A 15,084-nucleotide genomic window follows, 5' to 3' on the forward strand; every position below is an offset into this window, starting at 1 on the left:
ATTTCAGTTTGCAACAGTCAAGGGGCATTCTCAACCCAAACAACACAATTCTGGCACACTACCTGCCTCTCAAAAAGCATCGGAAACAAGAATCGTGAGGAACCATAATCGTTCAAATTCAAACGATGCCCAACCTAATGATGCCCCTGGATGTGACTAATATGTCGATCAACAATGGTGACAACAGTGCAGCCATATGGGTGGAATCTTTTGGGTACAATGTTTTGAGTAAATAATGCTATATTTATGTATTTTGTCATTTACTATACATTTTACCCCTCAACGTGCAGCATTGCATACGTGCCGCTTGATGCTAATAAGTACTGTATGTTGTGCACTTTTGCAAGGTTCAACATGTAAACAAAGAAGTGACTCTTTTGGGCTCATCCTGCTGGCTCCCAACAGTCCGTAGAAGCATACTTAGGAAGAATACCAAGCCTGACACATCTTATTATTTACATGGTGGAGGACAGACATTTCACTACATTACCTTTGTCAACGACAGGAGAAATAAATGAATGACTGTTCTGAACTCCTGTTTCCATGCCGGTCACGGCGTACTAGTCCAGAATAAATCAACAGCATCTCAGTCGTTCACTCCATAATCGCCTCACTACCTTCAAGACAGGACTAATCAATCATCCAGCCATATATTTTCTATCCCATTTATCCGCATTAGGATGATGGAGCTGGGGACACACATAGACAAACATTCCCACCTGTGGACAAGTCAAAGTTTATGAGCGTAACATGCATGTTTGGGGGATGTGGGAGGAAGTACTAAAAAGGAGAACATGCAAACTCTGACAGAAAGGTTCCACACAGACGGCCAATTCCACACAATTATCCACGTTGAGGAGTCCTTCCTTGGATCATTCTCTAGCATTTATCTGTGTTGTTCAAACAGGTTAAGTAACTTTCATGCAATCCAAATGCATTAGCAGGCACCGTCGAGGGACAAAATTCAATGGCAGCTGTCTGCCTCGACTGACTGAGCTGTGAGACAGAATCACAGGGATGGGAAGCAGCATTTCATGAAATGCTAGAATTGTGCTAATATATCTGCCACCATGGTAAGAGTTGTGGTTTTGCCATTCAAAAGTCCTTCCTACAAACTTCCCACTTTAGCGACCACAGGCTGCCACGTTTAAAGTGTGAGCAATCGTGCAAAGCGAGGCTAGCTAAAGTCAATAAGCTCGAGTCAGCCATGAATAAAATGGCTTTTTGATTGTTTCTTTCTTCGGTAACATTCTGCAAAAGATGTAACACGCGCATGAGGGCACACATGACAGGGGACATCAGGAAAGGCAGCAGACACTCACACACACTTCATCAGTACTCACATGTTGGTGGAGCAGATCCGCTGTCAGGTAACAAGACACCGAGTGTGATCAGTCGGCTGTTTAAAACTGTGTCTGTTTGTTTGGGTTTGTCCACGCTTGGAGGAGGAAGAAGAGGGTGCTCAGGGAGTTTGTGTGTATATTTCTATGCGCAGGCAAAAAGGGGTGGGAGGGAAAACTTGAGGACGTAGACGCGCTGTCAAACATACACTGTGTGGGGTTCGAGGCTAGCCGCTAACTGCTCAGGGCTAACTTAGCTCCGTAAGGCGGATAGAAAGTGCGTGTCTGGGTGCTACTAAGTTAGCTAGCAGCTTCGTTGGAGGATATGTATGTGTGCTACTGTGGCTCCCTGCTTAATCCCCCCCCCCCCCCAAACGAGCCTTCTTCCTTAGTGGTGACGCAATCTCAGGCCCCGCCTGTATTCTCAGCCAATCGCAGAATAGGACGACGTGACGTCACACAGTCAGCGCGAGATGTCGAATGTGCTGAGAACTAACACAACACATACATACTTACATATGCATTACATACATGTATACATACAAGTACACGTCTTAGTGTTCTTAGGGACATGGGATGTTCATAAAACAGTAAAACTATTTATAAATCGTCTTTGTGGGAGAATAGCATGAAAAGATCTTTATTTTTACAAATACTGTACATCTGTATTTACTTGGAATCTGAACTCTCCACTGCCAATACGATACATCTTGCAGATTCATTGTCACCTGCAGTACTGAGGAGGATTTTTTTTTCTGGATAAACATAAAAATATAGAAAATTTGGCGGAAGCCATTTAAACTAAAATACATCGTTTCTCGGGGAGAACGACGGAGTTGACAGGTATGTTCATACACAAGTGAAGGCGCTGCATGGCAGTCTTACCAACTCCAGATAAACAAGTTTGTGTACTTGCTGTTTACAATTAAACTGGACTGGGCGGAACAAACACATTACTCATTTGATTAAATATAAATATGTATTTAAATATCGACATATTTCTCATCAAATGTTGCCAAATGTTGCTTTGATATCTTTCACAAGTACTACAATTGACTAAAAAAGGAAATGGAAAAAACATAATGGGCATTTTTGTAAAAAGGCAATTTTTGAGACTAGTATGTAATAATATGGCGAGTGCAGACCTCACAGCTAGGAGACTAGGGTTCAATTCCACCCTTGGCCATCTCTGTGTGGAGTTTGCATGTTCTCCCCGTGCATGTGTGGGTTTTCTCCGTGTACTCCGGTTTCCTCCCACATTCCAAAAACATGCTAGGTTAATTGGCGACTCCAAATGTGAGTGTGAATGGTTGTTTGTCTATATGTGCCCTGTGATTGGCTGGCGACCAGCCCAGGGTGTACCCCGCCTCTCGCCCGAAGACAGCTGGGATACGCTCCAGCACCCCCGCGACCCTTGTGAGAAAAAAGCGGTAGAAAATGAATGAATGTATAATATGTCTTTCATGCCTGAGCCTACAGGCAGAGTCTAGTCTCCATCAAAAAAAACTTGCAGCAAGTGGGGTCCTCCCCCAGCAAGGTCTTGATCAATGACGTCAGACCAACAGGTGCACTTGGGCCACGAGGATGTCTCCAAACAGCTGTGGATGGGTGAAACTCATGGGGTGGGGTGGTCAGCTGGATGGTAAGACAAAGCGTTGATCTTCTTGGACATTTAAGTTAGTTAAATAATAATAATAATACCTTTTATTTGTTTGCGCCTTTCAAAACACCCAAGGGTCACCTTACATGCAAAAACAAACACAATAAACAATACAATAAAATAATCAAACAAGTAAAAATACGGATACAAACGGGAAGGACAGACAAAAATAAGGTAAGGAAGAGTAAGCAGTTTTGAACAGGTGACTTTTAAGTTGCGATTTGAAAATGTCGACAAAGTCTAGTTGTGTTCCAAAGTCTATGGGCTGAAAAAGTATTTTTTCCCCCCTTTCTTATTTCTTTTTTGTCACACAGTTTCAGATAATCTTCATTCAAACCTACACATCCTTGTGTGAAAAAGTAATTCCCCTGTTAAAATATACCTTAAAAAGGCTGGAAAAAAAACATTTCTAAAGGTTTGGGACTCCAGCAAACCACAGTGAGTGCCATTATCCACAAATGGCGAAAATGTGGAACAGTGGTGAAGAAGGGGCCGGCCAACCAAAATGACCCCAAGAGCAGAGCAACGGCTTATCCCAGAGATCACAAAAGACCCCACAACAAAATCCAAATAACGGCAGTTGTGTTGACTAATATTGAATATTTGTTTAATGATCTGAAACATTTACGTGTAACAAACATGCAATTGCTTTTTTCACCCCATTGTCAGTAGACAACAACGTGACAATGATATGGTAACAATGGTATGGGTGTGTCAGTCATTACACAACAGTCAAACTGAAGGCATTCCACCAAATGAGCATCATTTTACGTATTTCAATTCCCTTTTGTCTCAGGGATATCCTGCACTATGACAACTATAAGACATAAAGAGGCCGTCATTGTGTTTGTACATCAGCATCACATTAGCTTTGCTCACACTTCCCCAGTGAGTGCTTTTGATTGTTAATAATATGAGAGATCATGTCATAAAACAGCATGGCACACACTGGCGCTGTGTTGTGACACTGATACTGGCGTTATTGCAGCCACTCATACAACAGCGGGAACCTTATATGCTCAAGGGCAGTAGACATGTTGGACTTTTGTCAGGGGGAGAGTGTGTTTAAATAGGGACCAAGGCCCTTCTTAAAGGTCTAGTTGCAACACTCAGCATTCATTTACAGACAGGATCAAAGATTTTCCAGCAGGAATATTGTGAAATAGGATATAACGGAAAGATAAGACATGTTGGGAAAATTCATATGCCAAAGTCCAACCAAAAAACATCAATTGTGATATAGTTTACCACGCAAAAAGGCTTGAGTCTCAGGTGTCTGTTAAACATTTAAAGCAGGGGTCGGGAACCTTTTTGGCAAAGAGAGCCATGAAGGCCAGATATTTTAAAATGTGTATCTGTGAGAGCCATATAAATTTTTTTAAACATTGAATGCAATAAAATATGTGCATTTTTATGTAAGACCAACAGTTTTAGATAATGGACTCTAATTACGTAGACCAGGCACACTACCCCACGCCAATGGGGTGTGGCCAGCACACTTTCGTGAGCAGCGCAGTGTCTAATAATAAATCAAATACTTGTTGCCATTAATACAACTTCTGCTGCTGCATAGTTTTGCACCGTACTCCGTAGACGTATTTCATTCTTTTGGCCATCTTCGTCAGAAGGCTTGGTTCTGCAGCTTTAGCTATTTGACTAAAGGAGGAAAGTTTACATTTACATGTTTTTTTGACATCTCAATGACCGAGGTAGACTACAGCATTACCCAGTAATAATCAAGTTTTGGTGTTTAACCTGGAAAATATCATCAGGAAAGATAGATATGGTTGGCCGTATTGCAGCAGAATATAGATGGGCGAATTAAAATGCATAAGAAAGTTGTTGATTTTGAATATGGATCAGACTGGATCAAAATGACTGAAAAAAAATGCTCATTTGGCCCGAATACGATGACTGGCCTTCATGGCTGTCACTCAAGGCTGTTTCGCACACACGGGCATGCCCATAACACAAACACAAAGCAGTCTCAATGAAATGTTTTACTGAGGTTGTGCTTGTCCTAAATCAGGGGTCTCAAACATGCGGCCCGCGGGCCAAATGTGGCCCGCAGGACACTAGTTTGAGGCCCCCGCCGTCATATGAAAGTTTAATGTTAGTGCGGCCCGCGCAAGTTTGATATGGATGCTGTATGGTATCATGTACCCAGAAAAAATTATTACGTTTGATTAATGTTCATGTTAAAGGTTAAATAACTGTTAATAGTTATCCTCCCTATCCGTGTGGAAGTGGTAAGTTTTTGGCTTTTTTAATTTTAAAGGAAATAACTTGGAGGCTACCGTTTAGGTCGCTAGCTCTCTAGTTTGCGAGTTAGCATGTGTCTCAAGACCCTCCAGTTGCGCAATATGTTGTAAATAAAAAGAGTATAAATGTGACTATAGTCGTGTTTTGTCATGTCTACAGGGCTCTAATAATGGTATGTTAATTTTAATCTGAAAAAAATTATTTGTCTACCCACCAACTATATGTGGTTTCTTAAGTTTTTATTATTTACTGTTTTATTATTATTATTATATTTATTTATTACTGATTGATTTATTTTCTTTATTCTTGATTTGTTTATTTTTCATCTTATTTTGTGCAAAAAAATAAAAATTAAGATATTTGAGAACAGTGGAATGTTTTATCAGAGCTTTTATTGTAGAAAATCGGAACCAAAGCACTGAAAAAGTTTGTATATTTTTCTGTTTTTAATAAATGCATTTTTTTTTTTTGAAAACCTGATGTGGCCCAGTCTCACCCAGACCCTAGCTCCAGTGGCCCCCAAGTAAATTGAGTTTGAGACCCCTGTCCTAAATACATATAGTAGAGGCGGTGTACACCCTGAACTGGGAGTATGGACACCCGTGATTTACAACCAGTTGATTGGCTCTTTGGTGTCACCTGTCTGAGCTCCTGCCATCTCCTGTGAACTCTCGTAGTAGAACTCATCAAAGGAAGTCCATGACTGATCAAAAGCGAGCATAGACGATGGGGTTTCTGTTTGTTTTGAGCCACCAACATCAGCGATGGCACTTACTTGAGAGTTGGGGCTTCCCGTATAGCTGTATTCTGATGTGCTGATGTCAGCTAGATTGAGGGTGAGCAGAGTGTCTGTGCAGGGAAACGACACAGATGGAGCTTCTAAAATGTGCGTGTCCTCCTGCGGCTGCCGGTGGATCTTCATGTGAGCGTTGCGCGATTGGATCTTGAAGAAAGTTCTGGAGTAGAAGAAGAAAGAAGTGATCGCTAGGTGCTTCATTACACTGGAAAAGAGAGTACCGCTTTGACCCACTTGCCACACTGCTTGCAAGGATAGCGTAACTCTTTCGACTTTTCCTCCTGCTTCTCTTGCTTTTTTTCTTTTCTCTGCTTGTCTCGGAGTTTCTTGTTATGATAGTAAAATTCCACACACTGGTGCACAGTCTTGGTCTTTACCTGACACATTCAAACACAACACGTGCACACACAGGGGTATAAATGTACTTTCCTCCATCACTTAAAGGGGACCTATTATGCTTGTTCCACATTTCTGACCTATGAATTTTCATACAATACCAAAGTTAAATGAGGTTTGCGCATTTGGAAGTGGGCCCTGAACACTTTTGTGATGACTCAAAACGCTTGGTTTCAAAGGGCGATGCAAAACTGTTTTTTTGTGATGTCACAGAAAAGCGGGCTTCTCATGGGTGTGGCTGTAGACGCGATACGCTTGCAGCCCTTCTCTGTTTACGATAACAAGCTCAGGCTAAAGTTATTGTAGTTGATGATTCCCAGCAAGAGAAAAATATTTTCATCTGTCACTGGCATTTCAATCAGGACTGTTTTTTGTGAACATGAACGTGAAATATCTGTCAAACTGTTGCTGAAGCCAGAAGCAGTGCACTCTCGCTGGGAAAGATGTACTAATGTCGGACACGCTGTGTCCACGGAGGGAGAGAGAACCACAGTGCACACCCTCTGGAACACAGTTGTCCCGCAAAATTGACCACATTTCCACGACTAACGTTGTGCTAAGATTGTCTGCAGTTACTAAACACAGAATCCTCACTTCTAGCTCCAAAGCTCCACGGCACCAGCGGTGCATCTGGCAAAGTGTGTCCGACAATGATTGCTCCTACTCAGGCAGGTAAGGTGGACGTACCACCCTTGCACCCCGGTTCTCTGAGCTCCACAGCACCAGTGGTTGGCCAGGCGAGGTTGGTGGAGCACCAGCGGTGCCTACTCTTTGAGTTCATACACGTTAAGATGGTAAGTCAGGGTTCTCCAGCCAGTAGATCAGGGGTGGGCAAACTTTTTGACTCGCGGGCCGCATTGATATGACAAAATTTACGGGGGGGCAGACTATATATTTTACACGTAACAGTCCACCTGGTATTATTGTATCTGTAAAATTGGAATGCAATCTGCTATTATTATTTATTATTTTATATTTATATTTAAATATTTTACAAATAATAAAATATTGTAATAATTACAATAAAATTAAAATAATAATTATTATATTATTATTATGTAAAATATGCAAACATAACAATAATATTATATATAATTAATATAATAATTAGCATTAATATAATAATTATAATAATCATAATAGTTCTAGTAATAATTATAATAATCTAATAATCTAATAATAATCTAATATTAATAATAATAATAATTATTATTATTATTATGTGCTTGTGTCCCTTTTTGAGGAGCACTTTGTAAACAACAGACCATGTCAAAAAACAAAATTGATAAAACCATCAAAAGGTTGGCTCAGGCCATGATGCCAGGTTGTATGTTGAGTTTAAATGAAATACTTTGGAAAGATTGGGCGGGCCGTATTCAAACACTTGGCGGGCCGGATGTGGCCCCCGGGCCGTAGTTTGCCCACCCCTGCAGTAGATCATGAGCTGCCTGTAGCTCCTAAACACTTTTCAATTAGCTCTTTACTCATTTATTATTAACTGCTATACCTACTCAAGTAGAAAGTGTTGTTTGCACTATTCAGGAAGTAGTTTGGGAGTGTGACCAATCACAGCGGAGTGGGCGTGCCTGGGTGGACTCAATTAAAACAGACCGTTTTGGCGGGAAGCACAAATCCAAGGAAATACAGGTGGAATAGGTGCAGATTCTGGAGGATCAAGAGGTTATTTGTGCAGGTTATTGTGTGTAGCTGCTCTATAGGAGTCCACAACTCAATAGAAAGGGTCGCAAAATGAGCATAATAGGTCCCCTTTAATATACCACACTCCTGATCAAAATTTTAAGACCAGTTGAAAAATTGTAAGAATTTACATTTTGTACTGTTGGATCTTAAGAAGGTTCTAAGTAGAACTTGAGAATTTTAAACTTCTTGAGAGGTCCTGAGGGTTATGGACCAAAAACGTCTTTAAAGGCTGTGTCTTGAGAGAGAACCAAACATGAGACAATGAAAGGAAGATGGATGATCTTGATGGTCCTGGTGGTTTCCAACATTACTGGCATGACGAGATCCCACCTGAGATGTTTTCCACATGGCACAGTGGAGGGGGCGCTATCATGACCTGGGGTGCTTTTTACTGGAGCTTGGTCATAAAATAATGATCAGGACTATATGCCACACTCGACACAACAGAATAAAGAGGATTATGCATGTCACCATCACCTTCACCACCATCAGTGTATCAAATTACATCATACCATTTGATGTATGCATGGAAAGTTTTTTCCACATCTGTTCAGCGCCATGTTGAAGTCACTCTTTTCACGCTCGCTCCAAAAATCACTACCTGAATGGACAATAAGATTAAACAAAGGATTATGAATAAAAATACATGAGCATTGCTCAGTCTCAATTAATTTATGCACTCAAAAGGCTAAGTGTAAGTATGCAGGTGGACAAATTGAGACAAAGCCCATGTGCAAAATGAACTGGTTTGAATGGGCGATGCTGGTTATACTGCTATAAACGAGTTCTTCCTCAATCTCAAGTACACAACAAAAGGGGAGGAGAGGGGGAGTACGACATACAAAGGCCGCCATTGTACACACAGTGGGAAACGGGCTCTCATTTTTTTTAACCACACAATGGTTTCTTCCACAAAAGTGTAAGTGCATGTTTAAATATCAAAAGAAGTTAAATGTATAGGGGCCTACGGGAGTAAAGATGCAGCCATTCTGTGACGTGTGGTCATGTAAGGCCAGGGTAGGACCTGGCATCATGACTATCAATAACGATAAGGCTAAATTAATGTTAATATTTGTCCCCGTTTCTGTCTTGTAAATGTATTTTCTGCATGATACCAATCATTCATTCATTCATTTTCTACCGCTTATCCTCACGAGGGTCACTGGAGCCTATCCCAGCTGTCTTTCCAGCCAATAACAGGGCAAACAACCATTCACACTCACATTTGGACTCACAATTTGGAGTCGCCAATTAATCTAGCATGTTTTTGGAATGTGGGAGGAAACCGGAGTACCCGGAGAAAACCCACGCATGCACGGGGAGAACATGCAAACTCCACACAGAGATGGCCGAGGGTGGAATTGAACCCTGGTCTCCTAGCTGCAAGGTCTGTGCGCTAACCACTAGACCACCGTGCCACCTATGATTCCAATCATTTTCTTTTAATTTAATTTACATATTTCACAATCAAGTACAGGGCAGTAGCTTCACCTCTAATAGTTGCAGAAATATTTATTATACATCATGACTTGTGTCTTTTATTCATTAAATGTGTGACACCATTATTCTTGCTGATGGGACAATAAACTGCAGAGAATGTGAGGCCGAGAGTAGTCTGCCACACCCTGAAGGGGCCGTATGTGCAAATCGGACTCTAAAGGTGGCAGGGCCTCACCACACAATGCAAGCAATCTATGACAAATCCTCAGAGGTTACCCGAGTAGTGGTAGTCTCCTGTTGGCGACGTGTGTGTTTGTAGTAGCATCTCCAAGGTGTCCTGTGCGGGGGGGCAAAGAGAGAGCTCAAGTATGCAATGACTTTGCAAAAGACTGAAAAACAGACGAGGATGCTTACTACTATGTTGCCTTTACAGGAATGCAGACAGTGCAGCGCTAGCTCTGTATTACTGCCCCCTCCTGGTAGGCAGCTAGAACTACACATCAACAGCAACTTCTCCACTGAGCACACACATAAAATTGATTGAAGGTGAAGCTGATAAAAGCTGTTTTAACATGGCCGTGTCTCAATTAGCATTAAATTCAGTGTTGTTTACCTTGGTCTTGCAAGACGCGACTCTCCTCCAGCTCTCTCTGCGGCTGCCACAGCAACTCTTCACTATTCAGCATCCTGCCCGGTGATCTTGTCCTGGACCACCGAGGGGGGAGCTCCGCTTGGAACTCATTGCCTGTGTTGACCCGTCTGAACAGAGAAGAAGCTCTGTGATGCCATCATTGATGTTTAGAGGATCAACTTTTTCTCCTTACGCAGTCACATGACACTCCATCTTCTCCTCATCTGAACAAACTGTATCCTCTTGAAGATGGAGGGATTGAAGGGAGGAGTAGAGCCCTGTCCCTCGGCGGCCTGGGTTGAGGAGAGGTCGGGGGGTATAGTGACCTCTCCTTGTGGACTTTCCAGAGCGAAGTATGCTGGGAAATGGAGTTCCGGTATAGTATTGATATGTCTGCAACAAGAAACAACAATTTTTGTTGAGTATTTAAAAAATGTGAAAATAAATACATAAATAAATTCACCCTAAATCAGGGGTCTCAAACTCAATTTACCTGGGGGCCACTGGAGCTAGGGTCTGGGCAAGGCTGGGCCGCATAAGGTTTTCCAAAACAAAAAAAAAACGCATTTATTAAAAACAGAAAAATATACAAACTTTTTCAGTGCTTTGGTTCCAATTTTCTACAATAAAAGCTCTGATAAAACATTCCACTGTTCTCAAATATCTTACTTTTTATTTTTCTGCACAAAATAAGATGAAAAATAAATAAACAAATCAAGAATAAAGAAAATCAATCAATCAGTAATAAATAAATATAATAATAACAATAAAACGGCAAATAATAAAAACTTAAGAAACCACATATAGTTGGTGGGTAGACAAATTATTTTTTTCAGATTAAAATTAACAAAGCATTATTAGAGCCCTGTAGACATGACAAAACACGACTATAGTCACATTTATACTCTTTTTATTTACAACACATTGCGCGACTGCAGGGTCTTGAGACACATGCTAACTCGCAAACTAGAGAGCTAGCGACCTAAACGGTAGCCTTCAAGTTATTTCCTTTAAACTTAAATAGCCAAAAACTTACCACTTCCACACGGATAGGGAGCATAACTATTAACAGTTATTTAACCTTTAACATGAACATTAATCAAACGTAATAATTTTTTCTGGGTACATGATACCATACAGCATCCATATCAAACTTGCGCGGGCCACACTAACATTAAACTTTCATATCAAGGCGGGGGCCTCAAACTAGTGTCCTGCGGGCCACATTTGGCCCACAGGCCGCGTGTTTGAGACCCCTGCCCTAAATTGTTACCACAGGTTCACGCCGGGTCAGAAAATGGTCCCTTTCTGCCGCTTCACCATGGTGAGGTGAATGGGATGTGGCGCAGTGTGGTCGGAACACCGACTTGGGATGTGAAAAGGCTAAAAAAAAACAAAAGTCATAAGAGTATGGAACGCATGTGTTCACATTCATAATCATAATTGCTGTTTTAAAAAGCCAAATATAGTGTTTAGCGTTTAGCAAACTAAATGCACACGCTGGCTCTTACCTGTGATGCTGTGATAGTCCCCAGCAGGTGAAGCTCTCAGGTTGTCATCCATGCTGTTTGCTCTGTCCGGCACCACAGGAAGCTGCCACATCACGCTGGAGTAAAGAGACGACAGGGATGGAAAGCGGGCTGCAAAAAAGTCCAACGCTTCTCCTCCTGGTGAGGGACTGGTGAAGTTCATCATGGCGGGTGTGTGTGGAGGATTAAACACTGAGGACCGGAAATAAGAGGATGCAGGAGGGACACACTTCTGGTTTAAGACAACCTCAGATTTCAGAATGGGTCGACAAGACTCTCTGTGGATATCCTGTGGGAAAATTCTCCTTCGCCGTGAGAGGAAAGCATCCGAGAATGAGTCCAGTTTCTGAGGTGCTGATGTTTGAGGAAGACTTGAAGGCAAAATTTGGCTTTGGCCCACTGAAGATGAATGGATCCATGGAGGTTGGTCCATGTCTTCACGTGAGCACCCATAATCCCAATCACTTTCAGCACTGCTGGATTGCTTAAAATTATGGAGCACATCCCTGAAGTACATTCTCCTCAGTTTGTGGGAGGAGCTGTTATAAATATGGTTGTCATATCCAATATAATTGTTTGCATTGCAGTGACTATCCAAATTGCTGTAAATGTCCTCACTGGACTCCCAGCTTTTTGCTTTCTCGCCGCTGTCAAACCACACGTCAGCAAAGTTCTCACCCGCATCAATGCCTTCTACATGTGTGTCCCCTGTTCTCCTCCAAGAAGGAAAGGGTGTCGCTCTACTTCCATACTGCTGGAAGGAGTCCACCTCAGGTGGCGTGATATGGAAGGATGCATGAGGAGGGTGGAGATTGGTAAAGGGGTAAGCGGATGAAAGGTCCTCCATGGTGTTTAGCTAGGAAAGATGCAGACATTTGTTAAGTATTTGGACAGAAATATATCATGTGAGTATCTGGGTCCACTTTTGTCCCTTAAGGTATTACTACACAAAACATGTATGATGCTGGAAATTTTGATGGTCATAGTTGAGCTGGACCACATATCTGTGATGGTGGAGTAAAATGCAAATATTGAAAAATGCATATTGAAAGGTAGCATTTCTTTAATGTGACAAGCGACACCGTCTGTGAGCGCGCATCACTTTGCACTGCTCATATTTCCTTTGCCGACCAAACACCTTTGTAAGCTTTTTAACCTGTGGCATTCGGCTTACAAACCGTTGCTGTTGTACCCTCATTCATATTATTCATATTGCTTGCTAACTTGCTGGGAATCTGTCAGTAGCATATCCACTCACTGGTACAAAGACCTTGAATAGATGACAGGAGGGTTCACTCTGTCTGTTCATTCCACTATAGACACATGCAGGGTGAACTCTCTTGTCATCCAGCCTGTGTGGTAAAAAAGAGTCGAGGAAAAAGAACATGCATACATGCACATGTCAATTTATCGAGGCCAGCAAAATTATCAACATTGTTTTTCATTAATCGATTTATCGATTATTGTGACAGGCCTACTTAACCCTCTCAGTTTCCATCATTTGTTCACTTTCTGTATTCAACATTCTCCCTTTAACAATTCATTCATTCATTCATTTTTTACCGCTTTTTCCTCACGAGGGACGCGGGGGGTGCTGGAGCCTATCCCAGCTGTCTTAGGGCGAGAGGCGGGGTACACCCTGGACTGGTGGCCAGCCAATCACAGGGCACATATAGACAAACAACCATTCACACTCACATTCATACCTATGGACAATTTGGTGTCGCCAATTAACCTAGCATGTTTTTTGGAATGTGGGAGGAAACCGGAGTACCCAGAGAAAAATCAGGTATGCACAGGGAGAACATGCAAACTCCACACAGAGATGGCTGAGGGTGGAATTGAACCCTGGCCTCCTTGCTGTGAGGTCTGCCCGCTAACCACTGGACCGCCGTGCCGCCCCCTTTAACAATTGTGAATAAAAAATTATAAAAATGTGCAACAAATGTGTTAGAGTTAAGGTTTATAAATCAATATAAATAAATTCAGTATATTTGAGATAAATAAGTAATTATGCCGTCATAGTTGGTATAGAAACATAGTTCGATGGAGTACAGGTGATGTGATACTCAGAAGTGAAAAAATAGTGAGCGGAAGAGTGGTTAGACTTGACACATTGACACAGAGGTTCAGGGTTGGTCTTCCTTATACTTTGTAAGAGATGGCTCATTTTATTACAATCATTCCATAATTTGATGTCACATACTGATACAATGAAGGTGTTTAGCTGTTTGAAGGTTCACCAGGTCAACACATTTGAATAATTAGGATTTTAGGAATGAAGGGTTGGTGTGTTCTCTATAACCAGCATTGCGTACGAACTGACCTTTTTTCTACTACACTTAAAGAATAGTGTACTATTTTAGTACTATTTAGTACTATTTCCCATATTTCCACACATGCAGATGTCATATATATATACAGTGGTCTGAAAAAGTGTTTGCCCTGTTCCGTATTTCTCTTTTTTTTTTTTGCATGTTTGTCACACTTAAATGTTTTAGAGCATCAAACAAATGAAAATATTAGTCAATGACAACGCAACTGAACAGAAAATTCATTTTTTACATGAAACTTTTATTATTAACTCATTAATTAATTAAAAAAGACATTCCTCCCAGTACTGGTCATTATTGCTGATTGGGAGTGACACAGAATATTATGTCCTAGGACTATTAAACATGGTACATTCCAAAAGAAAGGTTAGACTCTCATCTCTCATCAGACAAAAAGTCACTTTTTCACTTTTTTCTCTCCCTTAACTGATTCGCTACCAAAAATGCATTTATAAGTTTTTTTCAACTTGAACACCCAATCCCAAAGACGTATTTATAAAGAGGTGATGATGCAACTGTATAGGAGATCATGTGTGTGCACGCAGGCCTCACAGTTAGGAGACCCGAGTTCAATTCCACCATCTCTGTGTGGAGTTTGCATGTTCTCCCCGTGCATGCGTGGGTTTTCTCCGGGTACTCCGGTTTCCTCCCACATTCCAAAAACATGCTAGGTTAATTGGTGACCCAAAATTGTCCATAGGTATGAATGTGAGTGTGAATGGTTGTTTGTCTATATGTGCCCTGTGATTGGCTGGCCACCAGTCCAGGATGTACCCCGCCTCTTGTCCGAAGACAGCTGGGATAGGCTCCAGCACCCCTGCGACCCTCGTGAGGATAAGCAGTAGAAAATGAATGAATGAATGGTATATACGTAGCATTCTGGCCACTTGGCGTCAGTGATATTCTGTAATTGAAACATGACATTAGCAATCGGCCATGCCATGCTGGACATGAATAAGGGAAAATAACTTCTCCCATTCAGTGTGGAAGTGGTAC

The 15,084-nt window shown here is 41.6% G+C and overlaps 2 protein-coding genes across 2 annotated transcripts in view; both read right to left on the bottom strand.

Annotated features, from left to right (window-relative positions):
- pcxb (pyruvate carboxylase b) overlaps positions 1 to 1,700 on the bottom strand; it is a 219,111-nt gene extending 217,411 nt beyond the window's left edge. The window contains exon 1 of the mRNA XM_058066386.2: positions 1,344 to 1,700. Within this exon, the coding sequence (XP_057922369.2) occupies positions 1,344 to 1,345 (2 nt within the window). The 5' untranslated portion in view covers positions 1,346 to 1,700. The remainder of the gene's footprint in view (positions 1 to 1,343) is intronic.
- A 3,684-nt stretch (positions 1,701 to 5,384) lies between these two features.
- Positions 5,385 to 10,461, bottom strand: LOC131126209 (zinc finger protein 541-like). The gene is made up of 7 exons (XM_058068491.2): positions 10,420 to 10,461; positions 10,209 to 10,354; positions 10,010 to 10,113; positions 9,872 to 9,932; positions 8,668 to 8,756; positions 6,293 to 6,435; positions 5,385 to 6,218 (listed from the first exon to the last, which is right to left on the bottom strand). Exons 1-7 carry the CDS (start codon positions 10,437 to 10,439, stop codon positions 5,870 to 5,872), a joined length of 912 nt encoding a protein of 303 aa, XP_057924474.2. The 5' UTR covers positions 10,440 to 10,461; the 3' UTR covers positions 5,385 to 5,869.
- Between the last annotated feature and the right edge of the window lie 4,623 nt (positions 10,462 to 15,084).

The sequence above is a fragment of the Doryrhamphus excisus genome, linkage group LG2 (genome assembly GCF_037039965.1).
Source record: "Doryrhamphus excisus strain RoL-2023G ecotype Guam linkage group LG2, RoL_Dexc_Guam_v1.1, whole genome shotgun sequence".
Taxonomy (NCBI): Eukaryota; Metazoa; Chordata; class Actinopteri; order Syngnathiformes; family Syngnathidae; genus Doryrhamphus; species Doryrhamphus excisus.

Coding starts and splice junctions, on each gene's coding strand:
- LOC131126209 (XM_058068491.2), bottom strand. CDS start 10,439: ATGGAGTGTCATGTGACTGC. Junction 10,114..10,208: donor TCGCGTCTTGCAAGACCAAG/GTAAACAACACT, acceptor GTGTGTGCTCAG/TGGAGAAGTTGCTGTTGATG. Junction 6,436..8,667: donor TTCCATGCATACATCAAATG/GTATGATGTAAT, acceptor TGAATGTGTCAG/GTAAAGACCAAGACTGTGCA.